This window comes from Bos indicus x Bos taurus, chromosome X (assembly GCF_003369695.1).
Source record: "Bos indicus x Bos taurus breed Angus x Brahman F1 hybrid chromosome X, Bos_hybrid_MaternalHap_v2.0, whole genome shotgun sequence".
Lineage (NCBI taxonomy): Eukaryota > Metazoa > Chordata > Mammalia > Artiodactyla > Bovidae > Bos > Bos indicus x Bos taurus.
This window is the reverse complement of record NC_040105.1, coordinates 114,824,147-114,850,702: the sequence shown is the minus strand read 5'-3', so window position 1 is coordinate 114,850,702 and position 26,556 is coordinate 114,824,147. Positions and strand designations below refer to the sequence as shown.

Genomic DNA, 26,556 nt, shown 5'->3' with positions numbered 1-26,556 from the left:
CTCTCCTCTCTGCCCTCCAGCAAATTAAATAGATCATGGTCAGAGCTTTAATGCTTTGGACCAAAGGCCTCTGTCTACCTGTAATGGCTATCAGGAGCAGGCTTTTTTCAATGTGTCCATCTTACTCTGGGTAACCAAATTTCTCAGGATGGAAGCGTTGCCCATGCCAGCTCTATTTGGCTATCTCTCCATATCCTTGAGTAGAATGATAAAAGGGGAAGGGTATGTTGTGTTGAATGAGCAAGTGTCTTTCTTCATTCCAGCCTTGACATGGAGCCAATAAGTTCATTTTCCCACCGATCCATGACTCCTCAAATCAACACAGATTCAGGTGTGTGTGGCAGGCCAGTTTTTATGGCTTATCTGGACAGCCAGTGAACCTGTAGGAACTTCCTTCAATTGGTTGTAAAATGGCCGAGAAGCAAAAGCTAAAGGAGGAAACAATTAGCAGAGGAGTGAGGTGTTGACTTACCCTTGAACCTGAGTCCTGAGTGCTTAGTGAGGGTGGAGGCCTGGCTAGAGGAAGGAGCTGGCCTACTAGTGATGTTGTTGTTGTTCGGTGGCCAAGCCGTGTCCGACCCTGTGACTCCATGGACTGCAGCATGCCAGGCTTCCCTGTCCTTCACCATCTCCTGGAACTTGCTCACACTCATGTCCATTGAGTCGGTGATGCCATCCAACCATCTCATCCTCTGTTGTAGCAGGTGCTCTTCAAAGCCCAGACTCTGAGTCATGATGGAACAGGTGATGTTCCTCAAGATGCTCTTTCTCCTCCCTTAACTTTTCAATGTGCCATTTTGGACATCTCACTTTAGATCCCTAGGGGTTTTTTGCCTTGTATGTTGGTAGCCAGTTTGGAATTGGTGATGACATTATTTGCCCTGTAACAGAGATGAGTATCATCTCATCTTAGAAGGGAACCTTCACTGTGGTTCACATACTTGGCTTCTGAGTTCCTCAGGCTCTAGTGGGCACTCTGTGAGTAAGTCTGTGTTTACAGACTAGAAACATGAAATAGTGAAAGACACACTGGACTGGGAAGCTGAAAATCCAGGGGCTAGCCTTCACCACTAAGTGGTCATAAAACCTCAGACAAGTCATGTAACCTTTTGAAGTCAAGGATGTTTTTTCATCTTTGAAATGAAACTCATTGTATCTTCTTCTTTTTTTTTTTTTAATTATCTACTTATTTGCTTATTTGGCTGCACCAGTCTCAGTTGCGGCACATGGGATCTTAATTCTGGCATACAGGATCTTTAGTTGCTCCATATGGGATATAGTTCCCTGACCAGGGATGGAACCCAGGCCTCCTGCATTGGGAACTAGGAATCTTAGCCACTGAACTACCAAGGAAGACCCCCTCATTGTATCATCTTTGCCTACTTTCATAGGATTGTCATGAGGAACAAATGATACAGGGCAGAGATGGGCAGCAGAAATGATGTGAAAGGACTTTGTAATCCAGCAAGGATCAAAATTTCCGAGAAATTATGTGTATGAGCCTTGGTCTTAGTAGCAATACTAGTAAAACATATTCTTAATATCACCATCATATAAATGGCCTCATCCCTTTTGTTTTCATATGCCACAAGGGTGCTGTTCTTAGAGTTTTGAATTAATGGGTTAATTTACTCACATTAAGGATTTGGAAGATCTCACTTGGGGTTAGATTATCATTTAGAGAGAAGAGAAACTGAGAATATTGAAAATGCTAATTGTGAAGCTTATCTTGACAAAATAGATGTTAGATGCTGCCTAAAAGCCTTGTAGCACCCTGATAAGGTGTCATGCTTTCCTTTTGAGCACAGATTGTAAAACAAAGACAAAACATTTAGAAATTAATGAAATGCATTTTAGAAGTATACCTAAGTGCTCAGCTAGATAATTTCAAGATTAGTGTGATCATAATCCATTTTTATTTACAGCCAGCCCTCAGCCCAGAGCCCTTCAGGTACCCAACTAAATACACATGAAGTATTCATAATTGTATCATTTAAATTGGTGTATCATTTTAAATTTAAAAAGTCCCTCTTCTTTATGATAATTCATTTGAATGAAGAAATACCTTCAAAGTGATTCTAAAGATCTTCAAATAACACTTTATAGTGTAATATATATCAGTGGATTTATTTATCTTGTGTTGGGAGCTTTTATAGATTCCAGCTATATGTCTTCACCACAAATCTTGTTTTTTGTGCTCATGGCCTCCGTGAGAATAAATGGAAGTTGAGGAGTCCACAAAGGCCACTGGAGGGAATTTCTCAACCTCCTAATATATCAGTGTCTCTTCGTGCCTGTTTATGATGGGGTCCAACAGCAGGTCAACATCCTTAGGTAAAGAAAGGCTTCCTGAGCCTGAGCTGCAGTCATTGAAAGTAAATTAATGAAAGCTAGTGACTGCTGATCTATTTGACAAAAAGGAATTCTTGCTGCCAACATTTAGAAACCACTGAAAGTGGTCTCCATTGGAAACCAGGTTTCGACTTTCTGCCTTGGGCTGCCAAAAGTATTGCGGTAGAAAATGCGAAAGTAAGTTGAACTTTGAATTATAATTTCAATGACTGTCTAGCGAAATGGATTCGCACTCTGGCACTGCCCCTTTGAGGCTTTGGGTTGATTCGCAGAAGATAAAAATCTGTCTGGTCTGACAGTTGAAAAGGTTGCAAGCACACTTGACGTCTGGTGGTCCCAGTACATTCCCAAATCTTGATTAAAAATGGAAGATGTAGGAACTATTTTGGGACTTTTCAAAAGCTTTTTAACCAGAGCCATTACTACATGCTTTGGCTTCAAGTATATGAACTTAGCCAAGTATAGATTATCTTTTCATTACCATTCAGCAAGAACTTCTAACTCAACAAGCAGCCCTCATATAATTGAGGCACTCTGTCTTTGGGGCCAACGTGTTATTTTTGAAAATGACATCTAATTGTCATTGCAGTCTCCCTGATATGAGAAATGGTACTGTCCACATGTTAATGTTTCCACTGAAACATTAAAAGTGTGTTATCTGCTTCCATGTTGAAAATATTTGCCAGGATGACTTGACATTTGTACTTCTGTAGATTATGGCACAGGCTCTGTACCTGTACAATTTATAGCTTTTGATTGGAGACTTCTTTTAACTAGAGATCAACTGGTGAACATAAGTAGAAGTTTTGAAATTAATTTGCTTTGGACCACAGACTGAAACTCATTTTAATGGATTGGAGTTGCTTTAGAGCCTAGATTCTAGCTAACCCTTTGATTTTATAGCTAGAGAAGCTGTGGCTAGCCCAAAGTTATACAGTGCCATATTCACTGTATACATCTCTTCTTATTCAAAGTTAAGGTCAGGTCCCACTTCCTTGCCTGACTACCCCAGAGCCATGGGCAGTTTCTTCTCCTGCAACTTCCTGTTACAGGTATTGTCAAAACCATTCATCTGTCTTTTAAAAGTAGTATCACTGCTTTGTCTGGGATTTCTAGGAGAGTCCTGATTTGATATAATCATTTTCATCCTCCTCTTATTAGATAGTCTGGACTTTCCCATATTTGGCCATCTAAGTCATGTCATCCCCAAATTAAAATTCCCCTTCTGTGCATGTGCCTGATTTAGGGATCAGGAAATATGTGCTAACTTATACTATCATTTCTCACTTTTGGTATGTATGTCCTGTCTACTTTTGAGTAGATGTTCCCTGTGGGACGTTTATTCTTTATCATCTACCGAATTTCCCATAACACTTAGTGCATTGTACTGTGCATAGTGTGGATGTGATGTATAGTTTTCATTTAGGACAATTTTCTTAATGTGAACAGATTTTCCAAGCGGCACATTTGGACATACCTCAACACATTGATCCTGGTCAGGAGTAAGTGTGGTTATTTCACTGGATGTATTTTATTTGTATCAGTAAACTGTTTTCATTGTACCTGGAATCATAAACACCTTCCAACATGTCTGTTTATCCTGGCTACTTTCACAGCTAAGAAATCATCAGTCCCTGGTTTTCATGTGGAAGCAAGACTAGCTAGGATTGTGGGGGCCCTGCATATGCTTCTCATGTTAATTGGTGTAAACTGTTTAGCTCCATAAAACTCGGGACACCATGTATCATTCTGTCTCTGATCTTCAGTGGACAGTGACATGGCATCAAGGGTCTGTGTTTGCAGAGTGACCTTCTGGAAAAGTGCCACGCCCTTCCATGAGCCAAGAGTTTCAGAGTGTCCCATAAATGCTGGGCAGAAGGGACCCTGGGGATACTAGCTAAGGAGATACTATAGCTAACTGGAGATACTAAGTAAGGCCCAGGGGAAGTTTAAGAAATGGGAACTTCTTGTATTTGCTCAATTGTTTTTTCTGCCAACAAAGAAATGTAACACATCATGGTGTTTTCAAATAAAAGCATCAGGAATAAACTCCAATTCTAGAGAGCTATTTCCTGGACACACATGCAGGTGTATTTGAGGGAAGGCTGGATGAAGCCAGAGACAGGTAACCATGCCAGGTTGGTAAGAGCCAGGGTCGTGAATCATTATTTATTATTGAACAAAGTAGTGACTTTGCCAACTGTCCGTTCTCAAATATGACACCCTCTTCGTGGTAATCAAAATATTACTCTGACAAGGTTTCCTTTTCAGACCAATCTGGGATTGTGACCTGAAAATGGAGGTTGTCTTTTAACTTATTTGAATTGCAAACTGGCGAGACAACCTATAGCTATGGTGGCATATTTTTTTAAAGCAAAGCCAAGCACCTACATGGACCTCCTATTTACATTTCTTTGAGAAGAAAAAAAATCACATAAAAGCTATCAAGAAACACATTTCACAGCAGGCAAATTAATTGGTTTTACAGTATTTGAATGGAGGGTTTGTCAAATAAAACATGCCGTGACAGTTAATAGTGTCATTTAGAGCCAGAAAATTATTGGCTTATTTGTTATTGGATAAAAGGAAGGCAAACATTTTGTATTAGGAAGTTTTAATGTGTTTAAAATCCTCATTAGGGATTAATGGACATGCTTGCTTAGCATAGCGCCTCATTAATTTGAGGCTAAACAGTTACTTCTGTGTTTCAATCTCAGTGTTGTTTCTTAACATTTTTTTTTTTTACTTCTCTTTAATTAGATCTTGCCATTGAGTTTGGTCTCTACACCATTGGAGATGTAGAATTAATTAATGAGATTTATAAATCTAATGGAAGGGAGTTATTCTTAGCTATCGTTTCATTTTAGTGAGCAGTTAAACCACAGATCTGAGAGATTTCAGAAGTCTAGAAAAAAATGTGAACTTCCCTGAATATATTTAGTAGTGTCACTTGGCATTAATAGATAAAAGTGTTTTAATTAGAGTTATAAATAATAGGGGAGCTGGCGAGGATTCACTTCGTGTGCACAGGGCTTGTTCTCCCAGATCATCACTGTCAGAGAAGAGCAATTGTAGGTCTGTTTCTGTGGCATCACGGTGTCATCCACTGGCAATTAAGACAATCCTAAGTGCAGGATTTAGAGAGTCAAGAAGGCGCCAAGTTCCTTAGAGGTTAGTCTGAAAGTGGAGCCACTTTCTACCAAGTGTATTCTGTTGTCACCTTTTTATTGAGGACATGTGTGGGTACAATTTATAAAGTCTATTCCACTGATGTTGCTTTAAGGAAAATGTAGCTAGAGCAAAATCAAACTGAAATCTGGGTTTCTTGTTTTAAAGGAGACATTTAAAGTCATTAGCCGTGTATTTAGAAGACAGAGGTGTTTCTTTAAGGTGAGGGATTGTGAATGTCAAGGGAAGACCTTTCATTTCTGAAAGATTCTCAGAAAATAAGAGACAAAGATACATATTTAAAAGGTTCTTTTCTAAATGGAGTTATAGCACGTAATTTAAGACCCCATCATATGCCTGCGGCAATGTCTTCAGAAGCTACCAGAAAAACCTGAGCTCCCATTTTGTTCCCCTCCACCCCCCTCCGGTGAGGAAGTCTTGTATCTTTTAGAAACCATAAATCCGTAGAAGAATTTGTCAATCCAAGATGTATTAGAGAAGATAATCGTATTTTAAAATGTTTCAAGCTAACATAGTAAATGGGTAAAGCGTTTGCTTAAAGACAAAATATGTGAGTACTTAAAAACAGCTCTTTAAACATTTTGGAAACTCCTATGTTATCTGAGAATGGTCTCTGACAGGAGGATACAGTTTAATCAAAATCTCTACTTCCTGCCAGACAGAATTGAATTCGTCTAATCCCTAGAGAGGCATTCCTCAGGCCCAGGGCTTCCCTTCATCCAGGCTTCTGGGTAATGTGAGGAGATTCACCACTGTGGGATCCCAGAAAATCATCACTCCTGCTCCTGGGTGCTCTGCTTGTTCCATTCAGAAGGAAGCCCTTATAGATGAGAACAGTTGGAGGATTGTGAACTGTGGTTAATTAGCTAATCAGTGTTGCAAAGTGCAGCGGCTAATGGTGGGGAGCAGAGTGTCACCTCCTTCTAAATCTCCAGGGGCTATTTGGCCTCCAATTCTCTCCTTTCCCCCACTTCCTCCTTCCTTTATCGCCAAACTGAGGGCATACAGCATCTCCTTTAGTGTTTCACTGATAACTCGCTCTTTCTTGCCCTAAACATTGCCAGAGAGTTCTATTATACTTTCCCAGCATACCCTGTTCCTATTTTCCAACAGAACCATTTTCCACCTTACCTTTCTCCTCATGTTTCCAATAACCACCCCGTTCTCCACTGATGACCTTGCCACATACTTCATGGAGCAAAATAGATACAATCAGACAAGTACCCCCTCATCTTCTCATCTTTAATTTCTCCAAGCCAACTGCTTCTGTACCTAAAGCATTCTGCCTTCCCTCCTGTTACAATGGAAGAAGTATCCAGGCTCTTCTTTCAGGCCAGCCTCTCCAGTTGTGTCCTAGTCTGCTGGCTCCTGCTCAAGGACTTGCTTTGACAATCATGCATTTTTTTCTTTTGCGATACTTTTTGTCTCTCCACTGAGTTACACCATTGGTATATAAATAGGCCTTAATATCATCCCTCTTACAAAACAAAGAAGAACCTTGATAGTGCATCACCACATCCTATCACCCCATCTCTCTGCTCCCTGTCACAGCAGGAATTGTTTCTCCCCTCTCTGCATCTACCCCTCCCACTCCTTTCTTAGCACACTCCAGTCAGCTTCACATCTGCAGCATGCGACTGAAACAGCTCTGACCAGTGTGGCCAATGGTCTAGATCATACCAAACCCAACTGTCCATTCTGCATCCTTATCTCACTGAATGGTTTATTTTCCTTTGAAGCACTTTCTTCTCCAGGTTCCTGGGACACCACACTTGCCTGCTTGGCTTGCTTCCTCCCTGGCTGCTCCTAAGAATTCATGGGTGGCTTTGAAATGCATCATGCAAGATGGATCAGATGCTGTGCCATATGGAATGTGGACTCCTCACACAAGGGACAGTAAATGGTCTTCTGGTTCAGTTTCATCTTAGGATGACTGAGGTGTGAAACGAGTTTCACAGATGAGGCCTATGGTACAGGTATGCTGCCTGTCATGTTACATAAGACTTGCCTGCTTTCTCATATTTGTATTAGTTAGTACAAAAATTAGTTTGCATTCTCCATGAATTTGAAAACTGTCAGTGAGAGAAGAGGAAATGCACCCAGGTTTTGACAATTAGCTTCAGTAAGAAAATCACTGGAGTTGGGAAGTGAATACTACATAGAGTACAATACACGTAATAGAACAGGACAAAATAGAAGGTGAATAAAATCATAGAACCCAAAATATACTGAGAGGATCATCTTGCTTGGCAACTGGTCCAAGGTGAAGGTGCTGTTATTCTGTGGCGAAATAGGAAATGTAAGACCAATGGTATGTGTGAGTTTGTTTGATGGTGGCATAAGATTGTTGTCATATTGTGTATAACAGATACGTAACTTTTGGAACTTATATCCTTCCTACCTTTTGGCTGTTGCTTCTGTAATGTCCTTTCAGAACAAGAAGGGGTAATTATATGTAGACCTCCTATTAGTTTTGTGAAGTACAAGGCACCAAATCTTGTAACAGATCCCATGCCATGGTTGTGTCACCTGGAGAGTGAGGAAATGAACTGTCCCAAATAATACATCTAATTAGTTGTAAAATTTGGACAGGGAAGTATTTCCTGACTATCAGGATGTTTTCCTTTTAATGACTTTTTAAGATCATAGTTATCAGCAATTGTTCCAAAGTATGAGAGCTTACTCTGTCCCTAGAACTGTCAGGAGCATAAAAAAACTCTGAAAACCCCAACATTCACTCTTCAGTGGACAAAATTCAAAAGTGAATTTGCTTCCTGATGCATCATTTTTATATATTTAGATCATGTGTTGTTAACTTTGTTTACAATGGCCAAGGATAGGGGTTCAGAAATTGCCTTACATGACTCTACTCTGCACATCTGTATTTTTACAGTATCTTCTTTTACTAGAAGAGATCATGGACCTGCACACAAGATAGCCAGTAATGTTAATAGGAGTGCCTTAAGTAGGGATTTCATGGAATCAAGACTTTGATCTTAAATGGTCCTTGATTTCAGCACTAGGACCTGGACTGGCCAGAAGTGGGCATCTTGCGAGCCCTGAGGAGTCCAGGGCATGCCTAGGAATTTCAAAAGGCAGGGACCATGGCTGGAAGGTCTTTGGGTTGTAGGGCAGACACGGAGGGCAGACAGAAGGCTAAGAAGAGCACAGGCAGGAAGGGGCAAGCAAATTGGGTCAGAGTGTGGGAAGCCAGCAATGAGAGGAGGAGGAGGGTGCAGCTTGAGTGAGAGCAGTGAGATTAAGGCACCTGGATGAGGCCTGGAGAAAGGGGGGGAGGGGCTCTGTCCCTGGGGAGCCCACTCAGCACAGCCCAGGCATGTGTCTGGGAGCAGAGACAGCCAACAGAGCGACCTCCCTGCCCAGCTCAGGTGACTAGAGGCAGGGCGTCCTGGGGGAACTGGGGCTCAGGCAGCCAGCATCTTCCAGGCGGGCTCTTGGTTTCCTAGTGTAATCTTTCTAGACATGTACCTTATTTTTCTTTAAGACTGTCACCCCCCTCCCCGTTTGTACCTCATTCTTCTATAGAAACTAGTTATTAGACCAAATAAATGAACAGTGAGCTAATGGCTATTCAGAGCCCACTGAATTAAGCACTCTTCACTTTAAATTCCATCTGCCGTTAGGTCCTCCTCGGGCTGATGATGGGCCTTTCTGCATATGCATTCTGCTGTTGCCCATACCTAATGAAGCCCACCCTTCCCCTCCCCCACCCCGCCCCCACTCCCCCTTGGCTTTCTGTTGTCTTACCCCCTCAAGTCCCATCTCCAGCCTCCTTTGTCACCTTCAGTAAGAGCCACCAGATGGAGCAGCAGCCTGAGGCTCGTTATACACTGGGCCCCCAAGTAGGATTTCACAATTAATGGCATTCACAAGATGTCATGAGGGCCAGTTTCCAAGGGGACTAAACTAGGTACTCAGTGGTCCCAAGGCTCAGGGTGCTGACTTTCCAAGAGCCTTAGAGGGAACTTAGAATAAAAGGTGCTGATGGAGGCTTCAGATGCACCCACTGCCAGGCTAAGGTGCTTTTATATGCCTCACTTCATCTCAACCTCATACAGTCCTTGAAGTGGAATTTTATTCCCCTTATATAGACAGAGAAACAGAGGCTCAAAGAAGTTCAAGTGTCTTGCCCAAGTTGACAGAGCAAGTATCAGAGCTGGGATTAAATTTCAAGTCTGTCCAGCTTCAAAGCCCATGCTATTTACACCCCCAGAAAATATGGTAAATGATCCTATTGATTTGCTCAAATAAATAAAATGTGATCGCTGAGTCCTTCTTTTCAGTTTTAGTTCCATGTAAGGTTCTAGACACAGGGTCACTTCCTGTACTTGGCTTAAAATGTTAAGTCATAAATTCCTTTAATCTTCATGCTCTATTTTTTTCTTGCTTCTCTTCTTAGAGGGAATAGTGAATATTAGCTTGCTTTACATGAGGTATTTTGACCATGGGATACCCTTTAAAATTAGCTGGAAGCAGTATTTTAAACACCAACTCCTTGGACACCCAGGACTTTTGCTATATTAAAATGAAATGGGAAGATGAGCTGGTTGGCTGGACCAAGTCACAGTTGTGAAATCTTTTTTGTTTTGATTGAAGTTCTATCACTTGAGGATTTCTGTCTGCAGTTTATGTAATATTAACTGTTCCCGTTTAACCAGAGACTTATGCATACAAACTAGAACAGGGCCAGGTTAAGATGTGACAGGAAACCAGGGACAGAAAGGTCTTAACCTGAACTTATCAGGGACTTGCTGGATGGGGAAGACAGATAAGGAAATCTCAAATCCTGTGCAAATAGAACTTCAGAGGCTGCTGCTCCTTGTTTGCACAAATGACTGATCATGAGGGTTAAACATTTAAAAAAGATGGAAAACTCATTTCTTAGTAGAATATCATAACCTGTTTGCATTTTGTTAGTAATGCCGTGTCAGGGGATGTCTGTCAATCATGCGGATGAATGTGCCAATTTGTTATTGAAAATACAAATGGAATTAGTTTGGAAGCTGCCAGCAGTGTCAGTCATGGATATTGTTTAACTGGGCCAGTAGCATGGATTTTGGTGTTAGTGATGTGTCACTCAGTGTCACTTGCGCTTGTTGGGAGAATCCAGGCATTCACTGGCAATTAAACGTGAGATTTGTGACTTTCACTGGGGGAAGTCTTTGTCAAGGTGAAATGTGGGTAGAATAGGGCACTTTGATGGCAAAAGGATGATTTTAGAAAAACTGACCTCTCTTCCCTCGCAATCCCTTAATAATAATGTGCTCAGAGACACGCATCACACTCCCCCCAGTTAACTATGTGATGATCATGACTCTTTTAATGTTTCACATGAATCTTCATGTTTTCTATTAGTGTCTCTCAATGCCACAATCAGGGTATTTTTGATATCTTGTATTACCCTAATCGCCAAGAAGTATGCTCCAAACTGATTAATTCCAGAATGATTAAAATATCCTATGCAATTCATTTATTGTTGCTTCAGTTAATTGAATATTTGATGATTTAAAGGTACCTTGATTATTTCCTAGGATATGTCTTGATCACCAGGCAGATGATCTGCACGTGGTCTGCCTGTGGCTACATGCGGTGGCCGCCTGCACTGTCACACGCAGAGAGGGTAGGCACTTGGGAGGGCTCTTGGTCAACTCACACCTGCCCGACGCAGACGCCCGCCCCTCCTAGCCCTCAGAGGACCACATCCGTGCCCAGCCTGAGAGAGAGGGTCGTCTGGGGCAAGGAGTGAGAGCACAGCTTCCCGGGCGGCATGCCGCTTGCTTTCTGCTCCTGGAGGAGGGGGCGGAGAGGGGGATGCACAGGGACGCAGGCTCTGAGTGGCTAACTTGCGCTTTGTGGACTATCTGAATACTCAAGAGTGCATTGAAAGGGAGGGAAGGTGGCTCTGGAATGAAGCGGCTGCTTGGCAACTCATCGGGCAGCAGTTCTAATCCCAGTGTCCCCACTAGTTCTCCTCCTGTCTCCTGTCACACCTGTCCGAGTGACTCCTCCACAGTTCCTGCGAGAGGAGGAGGGGTGTGGGAGACAGACAGACAGACAGAGCAACGGGCAGCCGGGGCCAAGCCCTCAGCCTGAGCCCAGCTTCTGTCCAGAGCGCAGCGTGGCCCGGCATTGCTCGGCCATGTCAGATCCTGGGCCTCTCACCCCCTTGTGGGGCGAGGACTACGGTGGGGACCTCGGCGGCTGGGAGCTCCTGTCGGATGTGGCTCTGTCCGTGAACCCGGTAGGTACTCTCTCCCTGACACCCAAGTCAGACCTCCTGTTCCGTATTGTCTGTTTGCTCCGTAACTGTTTGTCTCTCCCAAGTTACGTGGAGCCGCAAAGGAAGAAATTACGTTGCCTTCAGTGTCTTTAAATCCTCCCATGGAACCATCCTGAGCACAGTGTAAGCTCAATCAGGATTTGTTGTCTAAAGAAATAAATGGGAGAACTGATGAATAGGCGGACGGGCGAATGAATGTGATCCTATTACCCTTGTCACCAGCACCTGACAATGTACCTCCCGGTGGGTCTCTAATTGTTTGTTTTCCTGTCCCATCTAGACGTTTACCTCTGAGAGAAAGTGGCCAAGTCTGATAGTTCTTTGTGTCGCTGACCCCCCTCGCCCAGCACTCTTCTAGGCACAGAGGAAATGCTCGCTGGTTAATTCAAAAGCATTTGCAGGGGAGGGGGGAAATACAGCTCAAATGTGGTCTTGGCGGTGAAAAGATCCGCAGGGCAGGGCTAGATGAGTTTGTGGGACTGGTGACTCCATGTCAATGCTGGATTCCAGTATTTTCTGAAAAAGAAAAAAAAAATCTGAACACTCGGTATGGATGCATATTTCTTTGCCTGCCTGTGTCTGCAGAGTTCTTCCCCAGAGTCCACAACTCTTTGTATTTTGACAGCATTTCCCCATAAGGAAATGGATATTTATAATACCAGGTGTAGAGATGATATTTGCAGTTGGCAAGAGTGAGTCAGATCTTACCTTGAGCAGACAAGAAGACTGGGCTTCGGAAGATGCGGTTAGGAGACCAGCAGGGCAGAGGTTCATAACCTGACGCACTACATGGGTCTTTTCCGGTTACAAAGCAGGTTTGCATACCTTATATTTCATTTGCTGCTCACAGAAACCCTGTGAGATTTTAAAACAGCTGGTATTATTATTATCGTTCTTTTATTTTACTAAATTTTATTTTTATAGTTGGGCAAACTGGAACTCAGAGGGTTAGGTGATAAAGTCCTATTCCTGAGGGATAGAGCCAGGCCTCCCACCCAACTCTTTAAACGCACAGGCAAATATTCTTGCTGTGTCTGCATGTTTCTGATATTTTTTCCTATTTTTATTCCAAAGTTAACATTTGTGTGTTTGCATAGAAAAAGAAAAAATTAAGACTTTTTTTGTGTGAGATTGAGCCATATATGTTTAGCCTGGGCAGCCCAGCTGATTCAGTGCAACAGCTATACTGAAAATTTAAGTCTTGGCTATAATCATTTTGACTTTTGTGTTTCAGGAAGATATACATTAGTTCAACAACTATCTTAGAAAATACAGTTGCTGGAGCCTTGAGCAATGAAATGAGAGTTTATTTGCTGTTATGAATCATCAGTTAAGTTCTATAATCCTGTAATATGTTAGACCAGTCTCTTCTAGCATATATTCTGCAAACACCCATTCTATGGAACAGTAATCATTGTTAATTGGAAAAAAAAAAGAGAACTAAAACCCCAACAATTCAATGTCAAGAGAGTTGGGAATATGCTGCTTTAAACTGATTTGATAGATGTCTCAGAGCCTTTAATCTGCATCATGGACTGCCAAGACGGAAGTTGGTCTACATTTATTTGGACACAGAACGTTTCATTTTGCAGGAATGGTTATAATGGTCTGTTAACTGTGATTCTTCACACCTCCCTTCCTCCTGAGTCTGCAGACTCCACAAGGGGAGAAACTGTGCCTCCTTTTGCTTCTTCCCATTGCATCTTTGTTGAACACAAGCCTGGTGGCACAGTGCCTGGCCCTTAAAAAAAGATTTGTTGAATGAATGAATGAATCAACTCTGCTAGATCAAACCACCTGTGGTTGCTTATCAAAAACCTGTATTTAAAGTTCTTTACAATGTCTGCCCGGCCAGTTTGTCAGCCTTTCCTTCTACTGTACTTCCCACTCAGCACTCAAGTATTTGTGTTCTTGGAAGGATGACTATATAATTTATCATCCAAATCGGGACATTTTTGAGGATGAAATTGGACACCAGAGTAACACATGTACACTGGAACCATACCAGTTGACTCAGGCTAGATGGCCCCCTCATTGCTGGTGACTCTCTAATCCCCACTAGGGATTTTCTGGTGCTTAGAGCAGCAACTTTTATATGGAGAAGAAGAAAAAAAAGAAGAAGAATACACATTGGTTGAAATTAATGTATCAGTATGTACAGGAGTGACTGTTACACTTATTTCATATTTATTGATAATTGTATTTTTTTAAGATTGAGGGCAACTGATGCCATATTCTCTCCCCCATTTCCCCAAATATAGTTGTATTTAGACTTGAATCTATCAGAGTAACTAGGGGATTAGGACTTAATTGCCCTTGTGAGAGATCTGGAACCTATAGCCCCTGTGGCAGTACTCTCTTTACAGGACTGGCCTTTCACCTCCCAAGGCAGTGAATGAAAACCAAATGCTCTCCCTATTGGAACTGGAGGGAAGTGGAGGTGATCAAATTGCCAACCTGGAGTGGGTAAAGGTGTGAAGGAGAGAGTTTGGAAGTTTGGGGAATGCCCGTACCTGCGCAGGCGACAGCATGCCCCGTAGGCCTTCCTCCAGGTAGTGGTCCCACTCCCAGGTCCCTCATCACGCCCAGCTATTGATTTGATGTCACTCTTTGGCATTTGACTTCTTGCTTTCACCGACTATGGAGCTCCTGGAGGAAAATGCATGTGCCAGATGCAGAGTAAGTCCTCAGTACAGTTCTGCTAGTTGGTTGAATTTTGATTGATTAGAAAGGTGTAAGTCACACTGAGAAAAAAAGCCCATGGCATTCGGTGTGGATATTTGTAAGATTCTGCGTACGAGGGCAAGCATGCAATTTATACAAGAGTTTGGCCTTAGTGTTTTGGACAAGAATTGTAGGCATCTGATTGGACTCCTGAATTAAAAGGGGACTTAATTTAGTCACAAAACTGTTTCATATAGTTGCCTTCTTTTACAAATCTGTGGTTATGAATAATATGGTGAACTTCTATGTCAGAGAGTGGAAGAGGCCTCAAAGATCAGGAAGGTGAGCTCTTTTTTTGGAAGGATGAACAAAGAGAAGCCCAGGTGATGGGGAAGGATGGCTCCACATCTCAGAGCAAATTGGTGACAGAACAAGACTGTCTCCGCATCTTGCAGTGTGGTCTTACTGCTTCATTAAAGGAAAACAAAATTGGCCATTTGCTGATATTTACTGCATTGTATTTACTAGTAGGAAAATCCACATCTACTGCTGTATTTACTTTCTTTACATTTTTTCCCACAAGGTAAAATATTACACTATCTGCTTTACTGAGAATAACTAGATTATGCTTCATTTTCTTTTCTTTGTTTGCTTATTTTGTTTTAGGTAAGCCTTCCCAGTGACCCAAGCTGTGTTGAAGAAATCTTGCGGGTGAGTTTAAACCTCTATTTCTCTGCCTTTGAATAATGAAGTAATATATCTGCCTAAGCTGCTTAAAGTAATTCCTCTTCTGTTTCCAGGAGTGTCATGATGGGGAAATCCTTGCATTCCACTTCAAGACTCTTCTGTTTACATCTCCTGTCTCATTTCTCACTTCTCCCTCTCTAGTCAAGCTAGTCTCCTGATCTGCCCCCTTCTTGCATCATTCTGGCTCTTTCTTTTGAGGTTTTGAACAGAGACATCCCACCTCCTTTGGGAAGCATTCCTTATTCAAGCATCCTACCCGCAACCTTTGCCTTTTTGTTCTCTGGGATCTCAGGTCAGCCCCATTGCTGCCCATGTTACATCATTGATGGGACCGGGTCATGGAGATCGTGGCCTGTAATGAATGGATGAGATGTGGCAGGGTGGAGGGAGGGGAGGAGAGAGTTGAGAATGATGGCAAGTTGTGGGAAATGTTCCTCATGGATGTGACTTGGTTCATGAGAATGGCATGGAGGCAGCACAGAGCTGCTAAAGGTGGGAACGACCTCTCCCAAAATACGTGATTAAACCAAAAGGAAAAACCAAAGCCAAGGCAGAAGCATGTATCTCCCTCCCATCTCTGGCTGCTGGCATCTTAAGGTGATGAAGAATCAGAGTTGTGGAGTGAGTTCTGTCTCCAGTTGTCACTTCTGTGATTGGACAGATAACTTCATCTTTTTGAATCTCCCTTCCTTGTCTGTAAAAGAGGACAATAATGCCTGTCCTAATTCTGTTATAAGCTGTCTAGCTGTATATAAATGCTTCTTATTATGAGAAATGGTCAGTGTGGCCCAGAGAAAACTGTGCCAACTTTCCATTGAGGAAAGAAAACAACCTCTGTGCCAGTGAAAATGCTGCATCCCCTTTAGTCACTTACCCAAGTCTCCTCTGCTCCCCCAACACATCCCCTGCTAAGTGCCTTAGTGCTGGAAGCAAACCCTGTGGAAATACACCCAAAGGAATAAAAAGAGCAGAAACCTGTTTGTCATCTAGCTGACTGGCCATCTGATTTCCCCTACTGTGAATATTCGTGTGCCTTTTTTCAGCCCAAGATCGATCGTTGTTGTTGACTGTTAAAGAGAAGAGTCTGATGGCATTTGTCCCTAGGATCCGGGTCGGGGGGCAGGGAATGTGGGCAGCTGCTGTGAAATCCACAGTGTGATGCACCCTGGGAACCCAGCCACTTGCTCCCTGCCTCAGGTGTAGATGTCTCTGATGTACCCAATACACCAGACTGTGAGGGTCCTGGCCACCTGCCTTTTTAAAAAAAGGTGATGCTGAAATAAACCTCCCCATCTAGTCCCTACAGGAGTCTTGCTTTTCCAAATTAAGGCCATGGTCTTTTCTGAACTCCCCAAAGAATGTCAGACCCATTTCACAATCACCACCTCATTTGTGACAGTTGAAATTCTGCACTTCAGAGCAGCCCAGCCCTGGTGCCTAGGTGGCCCATACAGTGACTGAGCTAGGGAAGACAGCTGGACACCTGGCGGAGCCTGGCAACTCCAGTCTGCCGGAAGAGCCACTTAGAGAAACAACAGAATGTCACTTAAACACGGAAAGAAAAGTAGTTGCCTTAATAAGCTCATAAAAGATAGCACCCTTTAAGAAAGTAACAAAAGACTTTCTGTTGTTCTTGAAAGAGAATCTAGAGGAATGGCTTTTTTATTTTTTTGAAGGGCTATAGATTGTATAGAATTCTGGGGGGCTTTTTTGTTTTGTTTTGTTTTATTGACAATACCGTTAATGAGTAGGCTTTCCTTTATTGAAGAATGACACATTTCAATCCCCATGCTTGGAATAAAAATCAGCTTTCTGAAGTTTATGGCTTATTCTTAAATTTTTATAAACCACATTACATGGCACAACAGAGTGCTTACTGAACATTTTTTGTTCTGGCAAGTTCACGTGCCTGTTTGCAGGCCTTGGAGCCCTGTGGACAATTCCACAGTGAGTCTGGTGGTCACCTTGCTCCCCATCTGCCTCCTTCTAGCGAGGGTGGGGAGATAACTTTTCTCTGTCTCTCCTCTTCTCTCTGACCGCCTCAGCACTTTTCCATCTAAGCAGAGTCCAGAGCGAGGTCACGCTCTCTCTTTCTCAGTGAAGGGGGCTCTGTGGAGGAAGGTACACTAGCTCCAGATGAGATCTTGCCTCCACTTGCTCCTGACATGATATCACTTCCTAACTGCAGGGCTTTTCACTTTCCTTGTTTGGGAAACAGGGCATCATTCTTCATCCTCCCCACCGCCCTCCCCCCACCATGAAAGAGTCTGTAAAGTGTGCACAATAAACTATTGGTGTGTGTGATGTGGAGAGAGCGCCTCTGTCCACTCACCTAATTTCCCCACGTCCTTGACTCCCCCCTTTTACCCTCTACAGCCCGTCAGACCAAGCCACTTCATCTCACACTGGGTCAGTCTTTAACTAACCAAGTGCGACACAACTGGCCTCTCTCTGCTCTCAGCCCCTCAGTACTCAGGCAATGGAAATACTTTGGCCTAATGTACTGGATTTTGGTGCCCCACCCCCCTTTTCAAAACTCTGTTCAAATTCAAACTAGGGGGCTTCCTTTGAAAGTTCCTCTCACCATTTCTCCCCTTCAGACCCACTTTCCTCCTTCTCTTCCCACACTGGGGCTGCTTCTCATTCTACCCCAAAGCCCATGTTTTCTGGTCTTCCAAGGCCCACTTGCCCTGATATGGTGACCTTGTGTCCTAGCACGTGACCACCTTTCAGAGTACTTGAACCTCATTCTCTTATTTTGATCACAGGAAACACGGTAGTCCCTAATTATTTCAGGAAATTGGGGCCCAGAGAGGTTATACATGTCCTGCCTCTGTGGGTAAGGCTAGAATATGGCAGAAGCAGAAGGAGAATGTGATCTTCACTTTGCACTTTGCACTTAACTGTCCACTGCCCTGTCACAAACCTACAATGAGAAGCTCCGGATTCAAAACAAATGGCCTGGGTGGCTTGGCAGACTTAACTTCCAGCAACTGTAACTGGGGATCTCAGCAAACTAATGTAATTCGAGCCAGTCTTAGAAATGAGTTCTTTCTTCCCACCATCTTGAATATTTTCAAATCTCATTTCAGATAATACAACTGTAGCAATAACAAATTACTGCTACTAACTAAAAATATTAATAGTACTGTGCCACTTTATGCATTTAGAGTTCTTAAGTACTTCATGTCATTTACTTTTCACAACAAAGCTGAAAGATTGTGTTATTAGTTACTTATTATAGATATCCAGAGAAGTTTAGTAATTTGTTCCCAGGGAAAACAACTGGCTTCAGTGACCCTCATGCTGTCCATTCCTTCTGCTTTCTGTTCCTGTTGACTTAGCTGAACCCATCCTTATTTGATAAGCTCTGGTCTATTTTATGATTGACATTAAAATGGCACCAACCAACAGTTCATTTCAGCTTCTGTTGCTTCCTTAATTCATACACATTCAATTATGCCAAAATAATTCCACATAGTTTCTCCAACAAACCAGAATATACCAGCCCACAACACCTTTCCCACCACCTGCCCTTTCCTGCCACCTGCCCTTTTCCCATAAGACAAGCTGTGGAAATTCAGATGGCTTTGCTTCTTGTCAAATATATTATTGCTTATTATAAATTTTACAGATCAGAAACTTAAAAGCAGCAGTCTGTGCAGTGCAGTCAATCCTGCGTACCTGTTTCCATCAGCATGTCATTTTCTCTTTAGAGTCAAGCTACCCTCGAGTACAAACAGAAATGAAAAATAATAACAACTCTGGCCCTAGTGATGGCGTTCTGCAGTTACAATTCATTTATCATATGAGGGATTCCTAAGCTGCTCGTATGTAATAATCTGGGTGGCAGCAGCAGCTTCTTTTCTAGCTCTGCAGGGTTTTATGGGTCCTAGAGTAATCATTTCTGGTAGAGTTAAGCCAAGGAGAGCAGCATGCACTAAATGCTACTAGCTGAGGATGCATGCTCAATGATTATTTGTTCTGCAGTGGATGATTTATTTGTTCTTAGCAAGAATTTACTTAAAAATATCAACAGACTATCAATTACATCCTTTCAAGAGTCAAAAATGCAGATACAGCGCTTCTCTTCAATCTGACGCTGAACAGATTGTGTTTCCTAGCAGAGTACCTTCCATAGTTGATAATTTCATAAGCAAACATCTGTATGGGTAATTCACTGTTTATGAGGGATGCTGAATTTGCTAGCTAGGGTTTAGGGAACTTGATTTGATAAACTGTAGCATCTTACAGATCTCTTCCTGCCATATGGATCAGGTTTGTAAACACCGACATGGGCACCTCTTTTTGATTGCAGCATGATCTGTGTTTACAGCATTCTAAGTTATCGCAGTTCTGCTTATTAGGTCTGTGTTTAAGTACACAGTTTTAGCATGGAAAGGACTTACCAAATATTACAGGATGACCATGTACAGTCCTTGCTATTTTTTTACTTTTAAAGGGGAAACAGTGAAAAAGCCCATCTCAAGAGTGAGGGGGAAAATTGGATCTGGAAGCAAAATTGGTCAGACAATTATGTCTGAAAGGAAATTTGATTATATTATCATAACTATGCAGCATAATCAAGCACCTTTCAGTAGAATTTCTTTGATAAATTTAACCAATAATTAGGCAATTGATTTTATATCCTGTCAAATTAATGTATAAATAATATTCAAATTGGAGTCATGCAAACGATTTTCTATATAGCCATCTTAAATACTAATCCTTCCAGGATGGTTCAAAAAGCATCTATCCTATTCTGCTGTGGACTTTCAAAATTATAGTTTCTTGAAATAGTAATATAGTTTTCTGTCTAAGAAAGACAACAATTGCTAAATATAATTTAGACTATAATTAATGTTAACATTGATGAAGTCAAATAAATGAACTAACTACTGATTGCACCTCGCTATTCTGATGACTAGCTCTTACCTAATGACATTGGGAAATATGTAAATTTGTCAGCAGGTGAAAATGCCCTTGACTGGGTAAATTATGTGGAGTATTACCTTTTCTGAAGCTAATTCAAAGCACTAATGGACTTAATACATACTATGCATGTGTGAGGTGAGCTATTCATGGAACCAAATTGGCCCATAAGAGATATTACCCATTATTTGCCTCCCAGTAATCATTTCTTCTTTTCTTATATACAAACCAACCCAGAAGAAAGATGATAAATTTAATTATAACAACTATTATGTGAACAATATAGGTAAGCCATCCAGTGGGCTCCCAAATGCTCTTAGAGCCTGTCAAGCAGAACAAATATTTTCACGTGGAATCTGAGGGTTTGCAGCTAGTGTATGATGTGAATTTTAAATGATTATCCAGACGTTGTTGGGTAAATGAGGAACATGAGTAACGAGGTGACTGGCCCAGTGAATCATGGGAACCTGTCAAACCCAGGACATGTCAGGGAAGAGATGATGTCAAATACCAGTAACTTAGCAATTCAGCATTTAGCTGTCCAGGGAGTGAGCAAGAGTAGGCCCTTTAAAATAGCTGAGTAAATATATGAGTTTGTATATATTTGGGGTATGGTATAAAAATCAGTCTGTTTTCTGTCAACCTGTTTCTTTTTCTGAATATGGTGATTTATTATTTTCTATTGAATTGAATGAAAGCAGGTGAGAATTTAAGCCACATGTAGAATTTACACCTGCTTTCTCTATCTGGGATGTACTGGGATGGTAATGAAATGATGTATTAGTTTGCCAAAAAGCAGTCTAGGCTTATCTGAAAGAAGTAATAGCTTCCAACTGTTGTTTAAGAACCAGTCTTTTTGTCCTAGCTGTGTTAGTGGGATTGGGTTGGGAAAACTATTATAATGCAAGGAGGTTAACCACTCTGTTTGCATCTGTGTAAAGGTAAAACCAGTGTCTCTGAAAAATGCATGGGGAGAGTAGCCTCTCAAAATCAGTTTGATAGGCATCTTAGAGTTGTAATGAAAGTATCAAGCATGATTTGCTCCACTCTCTTTTTGATCACCAAAAAGTATTATGGAGAATGAGAAAAAGAAATGTAAACTCCATAATTGCTCTAACTAGAAGACATCCATAAGCCAAAGTCACAATTTTGTAAAGATCAAACAGGGAAGAATCCAAGAGGTGATTCCATGGTCATAGATCTGGGGCATAGATGATGAGGCACTGATTTTCAGTGGCATACCACAGAAGACAAAAATGATATTGCAATAATGGGAGTGGGCTTAAAGGTTTGTGATGGGAAGTTCTGTGGACCAACTCTGAGACATGCAGATTTTGAGAAGTAGGAAAGGCAAAATTGAAAGAGAAGTTACACAATTAATCCACATTTGTGGAAAGCACTTTGTTGCTAAGATAAGATGGAAGAGCCAGATGCTGCTGGAGAGCAGCCTGCAGAGCTGATGTCTCATGATAAAGCAGAAGTAAAAGCCCAAACACTTGGTCACACACCCTGAAATTCAGAAGTGAATGCCTGCTAGTCTGGTATTAAACTATGGCCCTTACTGCCACAAACACATCCTGCAAATAACTGATCCAGGAAGAATTCCTGTCCCTAAAAAAATTACTAATAATCAAAAAAGAATCAGTACAAGAGCTATGCAAAACTATGTAGCAGAAAGAATGTAGCTACGGGACAAATTGAAGCTGTGACCAGTAAAGTAGCATGAACTGTTTGAAAATGAAGCAGTTTTATCTAAAAGACAAGAGCCACACAGTGATACAAGAGCTTAAAGATACTATTTAAAAAGTGCATAAATACAGAACTGCAAAGTAATGGATTAAGAACAGAAAATTATTAGAATTAGCACACTTAAGATCTGTATTTTTGCCTAAAAAAGAGTAACAGCAATAAATAATTTTGGTATCCTTATCAAGAAAAAAAATATCAAAAGCACAAAACATGAAACAAGGAAAGATAAAGAAAAATAACCTCCCAGATACAGAGAAAATTAAATAATCATGAATAACAATTTACTCACCTATGTACAAATAAATGTAAGCATCTAGATGAGATAGATGATTTTTCTAGTGAAATATAATCATAATCAACTGAAATTGACTTCAAAAGAGAAAATCTAAATAGAGTTATCACTATCAATGAAATGGAGACTAATCCTGCCCATTACTGAAATCAAACCGTCTCTCCCAGATTTCATAGGGAAATTCAACCAAACCATTAAGGTATAATGTGGCTCAGCTGTTCCAGAACATAGACTAAGAAACATTTGCAAAGTATTTTTCTTAGAAAAGCTAAACTAATACATAATATTGATACCAAAATCTGACAAAAACAGCATATGAAAAAGAAAATTACAGAATGATATCACTTGTGAATCTTGATGCAAATTTCTTTAATGAAATATTAACAAAGAGAATCAGATAGTATTTTAAAGGATATGTACCAGTGGATTTTATTCCAGGAATATAAAGCTAGTTCAATATTAAGAAATACATTAATATAAGGTCTCTTATGAGTAGAATAAGAAAGAAAAAAATACATGATCATCTTTGTAAATGTTAAAAGATACTTGATAAAACTCAACACTTATACTTGATAGAAATAGACGGAAACATCATTAATATGATAAAATATATCCATCTCAACTCAAAATCTAGTGTCACATTTCACAGAGAAAGTCTGGAGACATTCCCATTATAGTTAAGAAAAAGCCTAGATATTCTTTATCATCCTTATTATTTAATACTGTTCTGGAGATTAGCCAAGGTGATTAAACAAACTAAAGAAATAAGAGGTATTAAAACAGGAGAGAATGTGTAAAATGATTATTTGTAGATTATATATATATTATTTTCCTGAAAACCCCAAGAGAATTAACCAAAACTATTGTTATGAACAATACAATTTTGCACAGTTTCAGTATGCAAAATAAATATATAGAAATCATCTTTATATGTAAAGCAACCAAGTGCCACTATTGGTAAAGAACTTGCCTGCCAGTGTAGGAAACTTAGGAAACGTGAGTTTGATCCCTGGATCATGAAAATCCCCTGGAGAAGGGCATGGCAACCCACTCCAGTATTCTTACCTGGAGAATCCCATGGACAGAGGAGCCTGGTGGGCTACAGTCCATGGGGCCACAAAGAGTCAGACACGACTGAAGTGACATAGCACACAACTAACTCTAAGAAACAATGGGCAAAAACACTTCATTTATATCTTATGTGTTCATTTACAAGAAATGTGCCAGAGTTATAGGAACACACGAAGTACTAGGAGAGATACCAAAGAATAATTAAATGAATGGAAAGTCATACCATTCTGAGATAGGAAAATGATATTCTAAACATCTTTATTCTCTCTACCTTAATCTTGAATCCTTTCCTCACACCGTACAGCAATATTATTTCCAAATGTGTGAAAGGTTAAAAACACATAAAATATCAATATTAGAAGTAACTGTGGGAGAATTTTTACATTTTTCATTTCCAGCCTGTCTCCTGATAAGCTGGCAGGGGTAGGAGGCAGTCAGGGGAAAGTTCAGAAGTTTGAGGAGATTGGAGGTTTGAAATAGTCATTGAAACAGAGAGCGGGAGCTAGCTAAATGATACATTATGAGGCAACCTCAAGGATCCAGGTGATCCTGAAGACAAAATTTGTACAGGTTCCAATTTGTAGATTGTGTGATTTTTCTCCAGCAGTGTTCAGCTCATTTTCAGAGACCACTGATTAATGGGTCAAGGGCAGCCTCGAGGCCTCAAAGAAGCTGAATAAATTGCTCCAGATCACTTAATCATATAGCTACTAAACAGATGAAACAGGATTGGAACTCAGGTTGTTCTGAATGGAATGTGCACACTAGTAATAATATCAAGCAGTTAAATAACAGGTTTTTTTGGTACCTGGCACTGTTCTAAGGATTTTACATATAGTAACTCATATAAAAATCATACCAATGAACAAATACTGTTATCAGCCTCCCCCCACCCCCTGCCCCAGCCACACGTAATGAAATGGAAGTACTTTGGGCTTAAGTGACTTTTCAACAGCTAACTAGTAAGATCTCAACCCAAGCATTCTGGCTTCAGAATCCATGTTGTTAACTGTTTTGTATTCTGCCTTTCACCGTGAGGATAGAGGGCTGAAAGAGTAGATTTTAAGTGATTATTACAGGGCTCAGACCCTGACCCAGTGGATAACAATGAAGCTAGGTGAGATTGCTGATAATGCTATGGGTCAAATTCAGGAAAAAAGCTTACCAGATGGACTAATTCTAATAGAATGAAATTTCATAGAAGTATAACTATATAGTAATTTACTTGAGTCCACCAATGTTCTTAGACCAGAAAAAGTTTAGCAGTAACATATACTGCTATCTAAAAATGTATTAACTGAAGACAAGCATCTAGAGCAGGGCTTTCCTGTAAAGGGGAGTTTTCCTATAAAGGGACAGATTATAAATACATTTGACTTTTTAGGTCATATGATCTCAGTCTAGACTACTCAACTATATTTTGGCATGAAAACATCCATAGAAAATAATGCTTGTGATGGTGTGGCAATAAAACTTTATCAACAAAAACAGGCATGGGGCCAGATTTGGCCTATGAGGGGAAGTTGGCTGACCCCTCATCTAGAACACCTAGCAATAAGAAGGAGACAACGCCCCTTGGCTCTGTTCTATTTAGACCACATTTGGCATTTGGTATTGATTTCTGGCCAGCATGTTAAAAAAATTAAATTCAGTAAAATTTCTGTTTTATTTTTTTGTTACCCTTCTTTGAGTTTAAAATTTTGCACAGATTCCTGTAATCACCACCTTTAACAGAATATTAATACAAACAATTCCAATATCCCAAAGAATTCCTTCACATTACCCTTGTACAGTCAGACTCTCCTCCTTTAGCAACCATTGATCTGTTCTCTGTCCCTACAGTGTTGTCTTTGCCAGAGTGTCGTGTAAACAGTGCCGTGTGTAATCTTTCCATAGTGAGTCTTTCAGTTAGCATATAACTTTGAAATTCATTCAGGTGGTTGCACATAGCAATTGTTTGTTACTTTCTGAGTGAGAATCCATTACATGGATGTACCATGGTTTGTTTATCCTTTCATACATTGGAAAATCTTTGGGTTGCTTCTAGTTTTTTGTGATTATTAATAATGTTGCTATCAATAATCATGTCCAGATTTTTGTGTGAACATATGTTTTCACTTATCTTGTTATGTACCTAAGAATGGGACTGCTGGGTCAAGTGCATGTTTAACCTTATAAAAAGTGCTGAATTGTTTACCAGAATGGCTGTACCATTTCCAGAGTGGCTGTTTATATGAGACACAGTTCATAACAAGGATGTTCACATCCTTGTTAACCATTGCTTGATCTTGTTGTCATTTTTTACGTAAGCCTTTCAAATAGGTATATAGTAGCAGATCATTGTGGTTTTACATTGCATTTCACAAATGACAAAAGATGTTGAGCATTCTTTCATGTGCTTATTTTTATTTTTGTATATCTTCCATTAAAATCTTTTGCCCAGTTTTAAAATTAATTTTTATTGTGGTAACATTGGCTTATAACACTATATAATATTATTTTTATTTCTGTATACACGACAGCGTGCTCACCACTAAATTTGAGTATCACATGGATTGATTTATGGATGTTGAAACATCCTTGCACCCCTGGAATAAATAACACTTGATCACAGTGTACAATCCTTTTAATGTATTGATGGATTCTGTTAATATTTTGTTGAGGATTTTTGCATCTATGCTCTCAGAGACACTAGCCTGTAATTTTCTTTTTTGTGTTGTGTTTGTCTTGTTTTGGAGTCAGGGTAATGTTGGCCTCACAAAATGAGTTAGGAAGCATTCCCTTCTCTTTAGTTTTTTGTAAGAGTTTGTGAAAGATAGGCATTAAATTTTTTTTTAATTTTATTTTATTTTTAAACTTTACATAATTGTATTAGTTTTGCCAAATATCGAAATGAATCCGCCACAGGTATACATGTGTTCCCCATCCTGAACCCTCCTCCCTCCTCCCTTCCCATACCATCCCTCTGGGTCATCCCAGTGCACTAGCCCCAAGCATCCAGTATCATGCATCGAACCTGGACTGGCAACTCGTTTCTTACATGATATTTTACATGTTTCAATGTCATTCTCCCAAATCTTCCCACCCTCTCCCTCTCCCATTAAATTTTTTTGAATATTTGGTAGAATTGGCCAAATTCTAACGTTGTCTAATTCTAAGAACTCATCCATCTCTTCTGTGCTGTACTTAGTCGCTCAGTTGTGTCCAACTCTCTGCAACACTATGGACTATAGCCCACCCAGCTCCTCTGTCCATGGGG

The 26,556-nt window shown here is 40.7% G+C and overlaps 1 protein-coding gene across 8 annotated transcripts in view; it reads left to right on the top strand.

The window, feature by feature from the left end:
* AFF2 (AF4/FMR2 family member 2) overlaps positions 1-26,556 on the top strand; it is a 534,465-nt gene that overhangs the window by 312,247 nt on the left and 195,662 nt on the right. For all 8 annotated transcript variants that reach the window (XM_027533311.1, XM_027533308.1, XM_027533305.1 and 5 more), the window contains one exon: positions 15,173-15,217. In XM_027533311.1, coding sequence (XP_027389112.1) covers positions 15,173-15,217 — 45 coding nt within the window. The remainder of the gene's footprint in view (positions 1-15,172; positions 15,218-26,556) is intronic.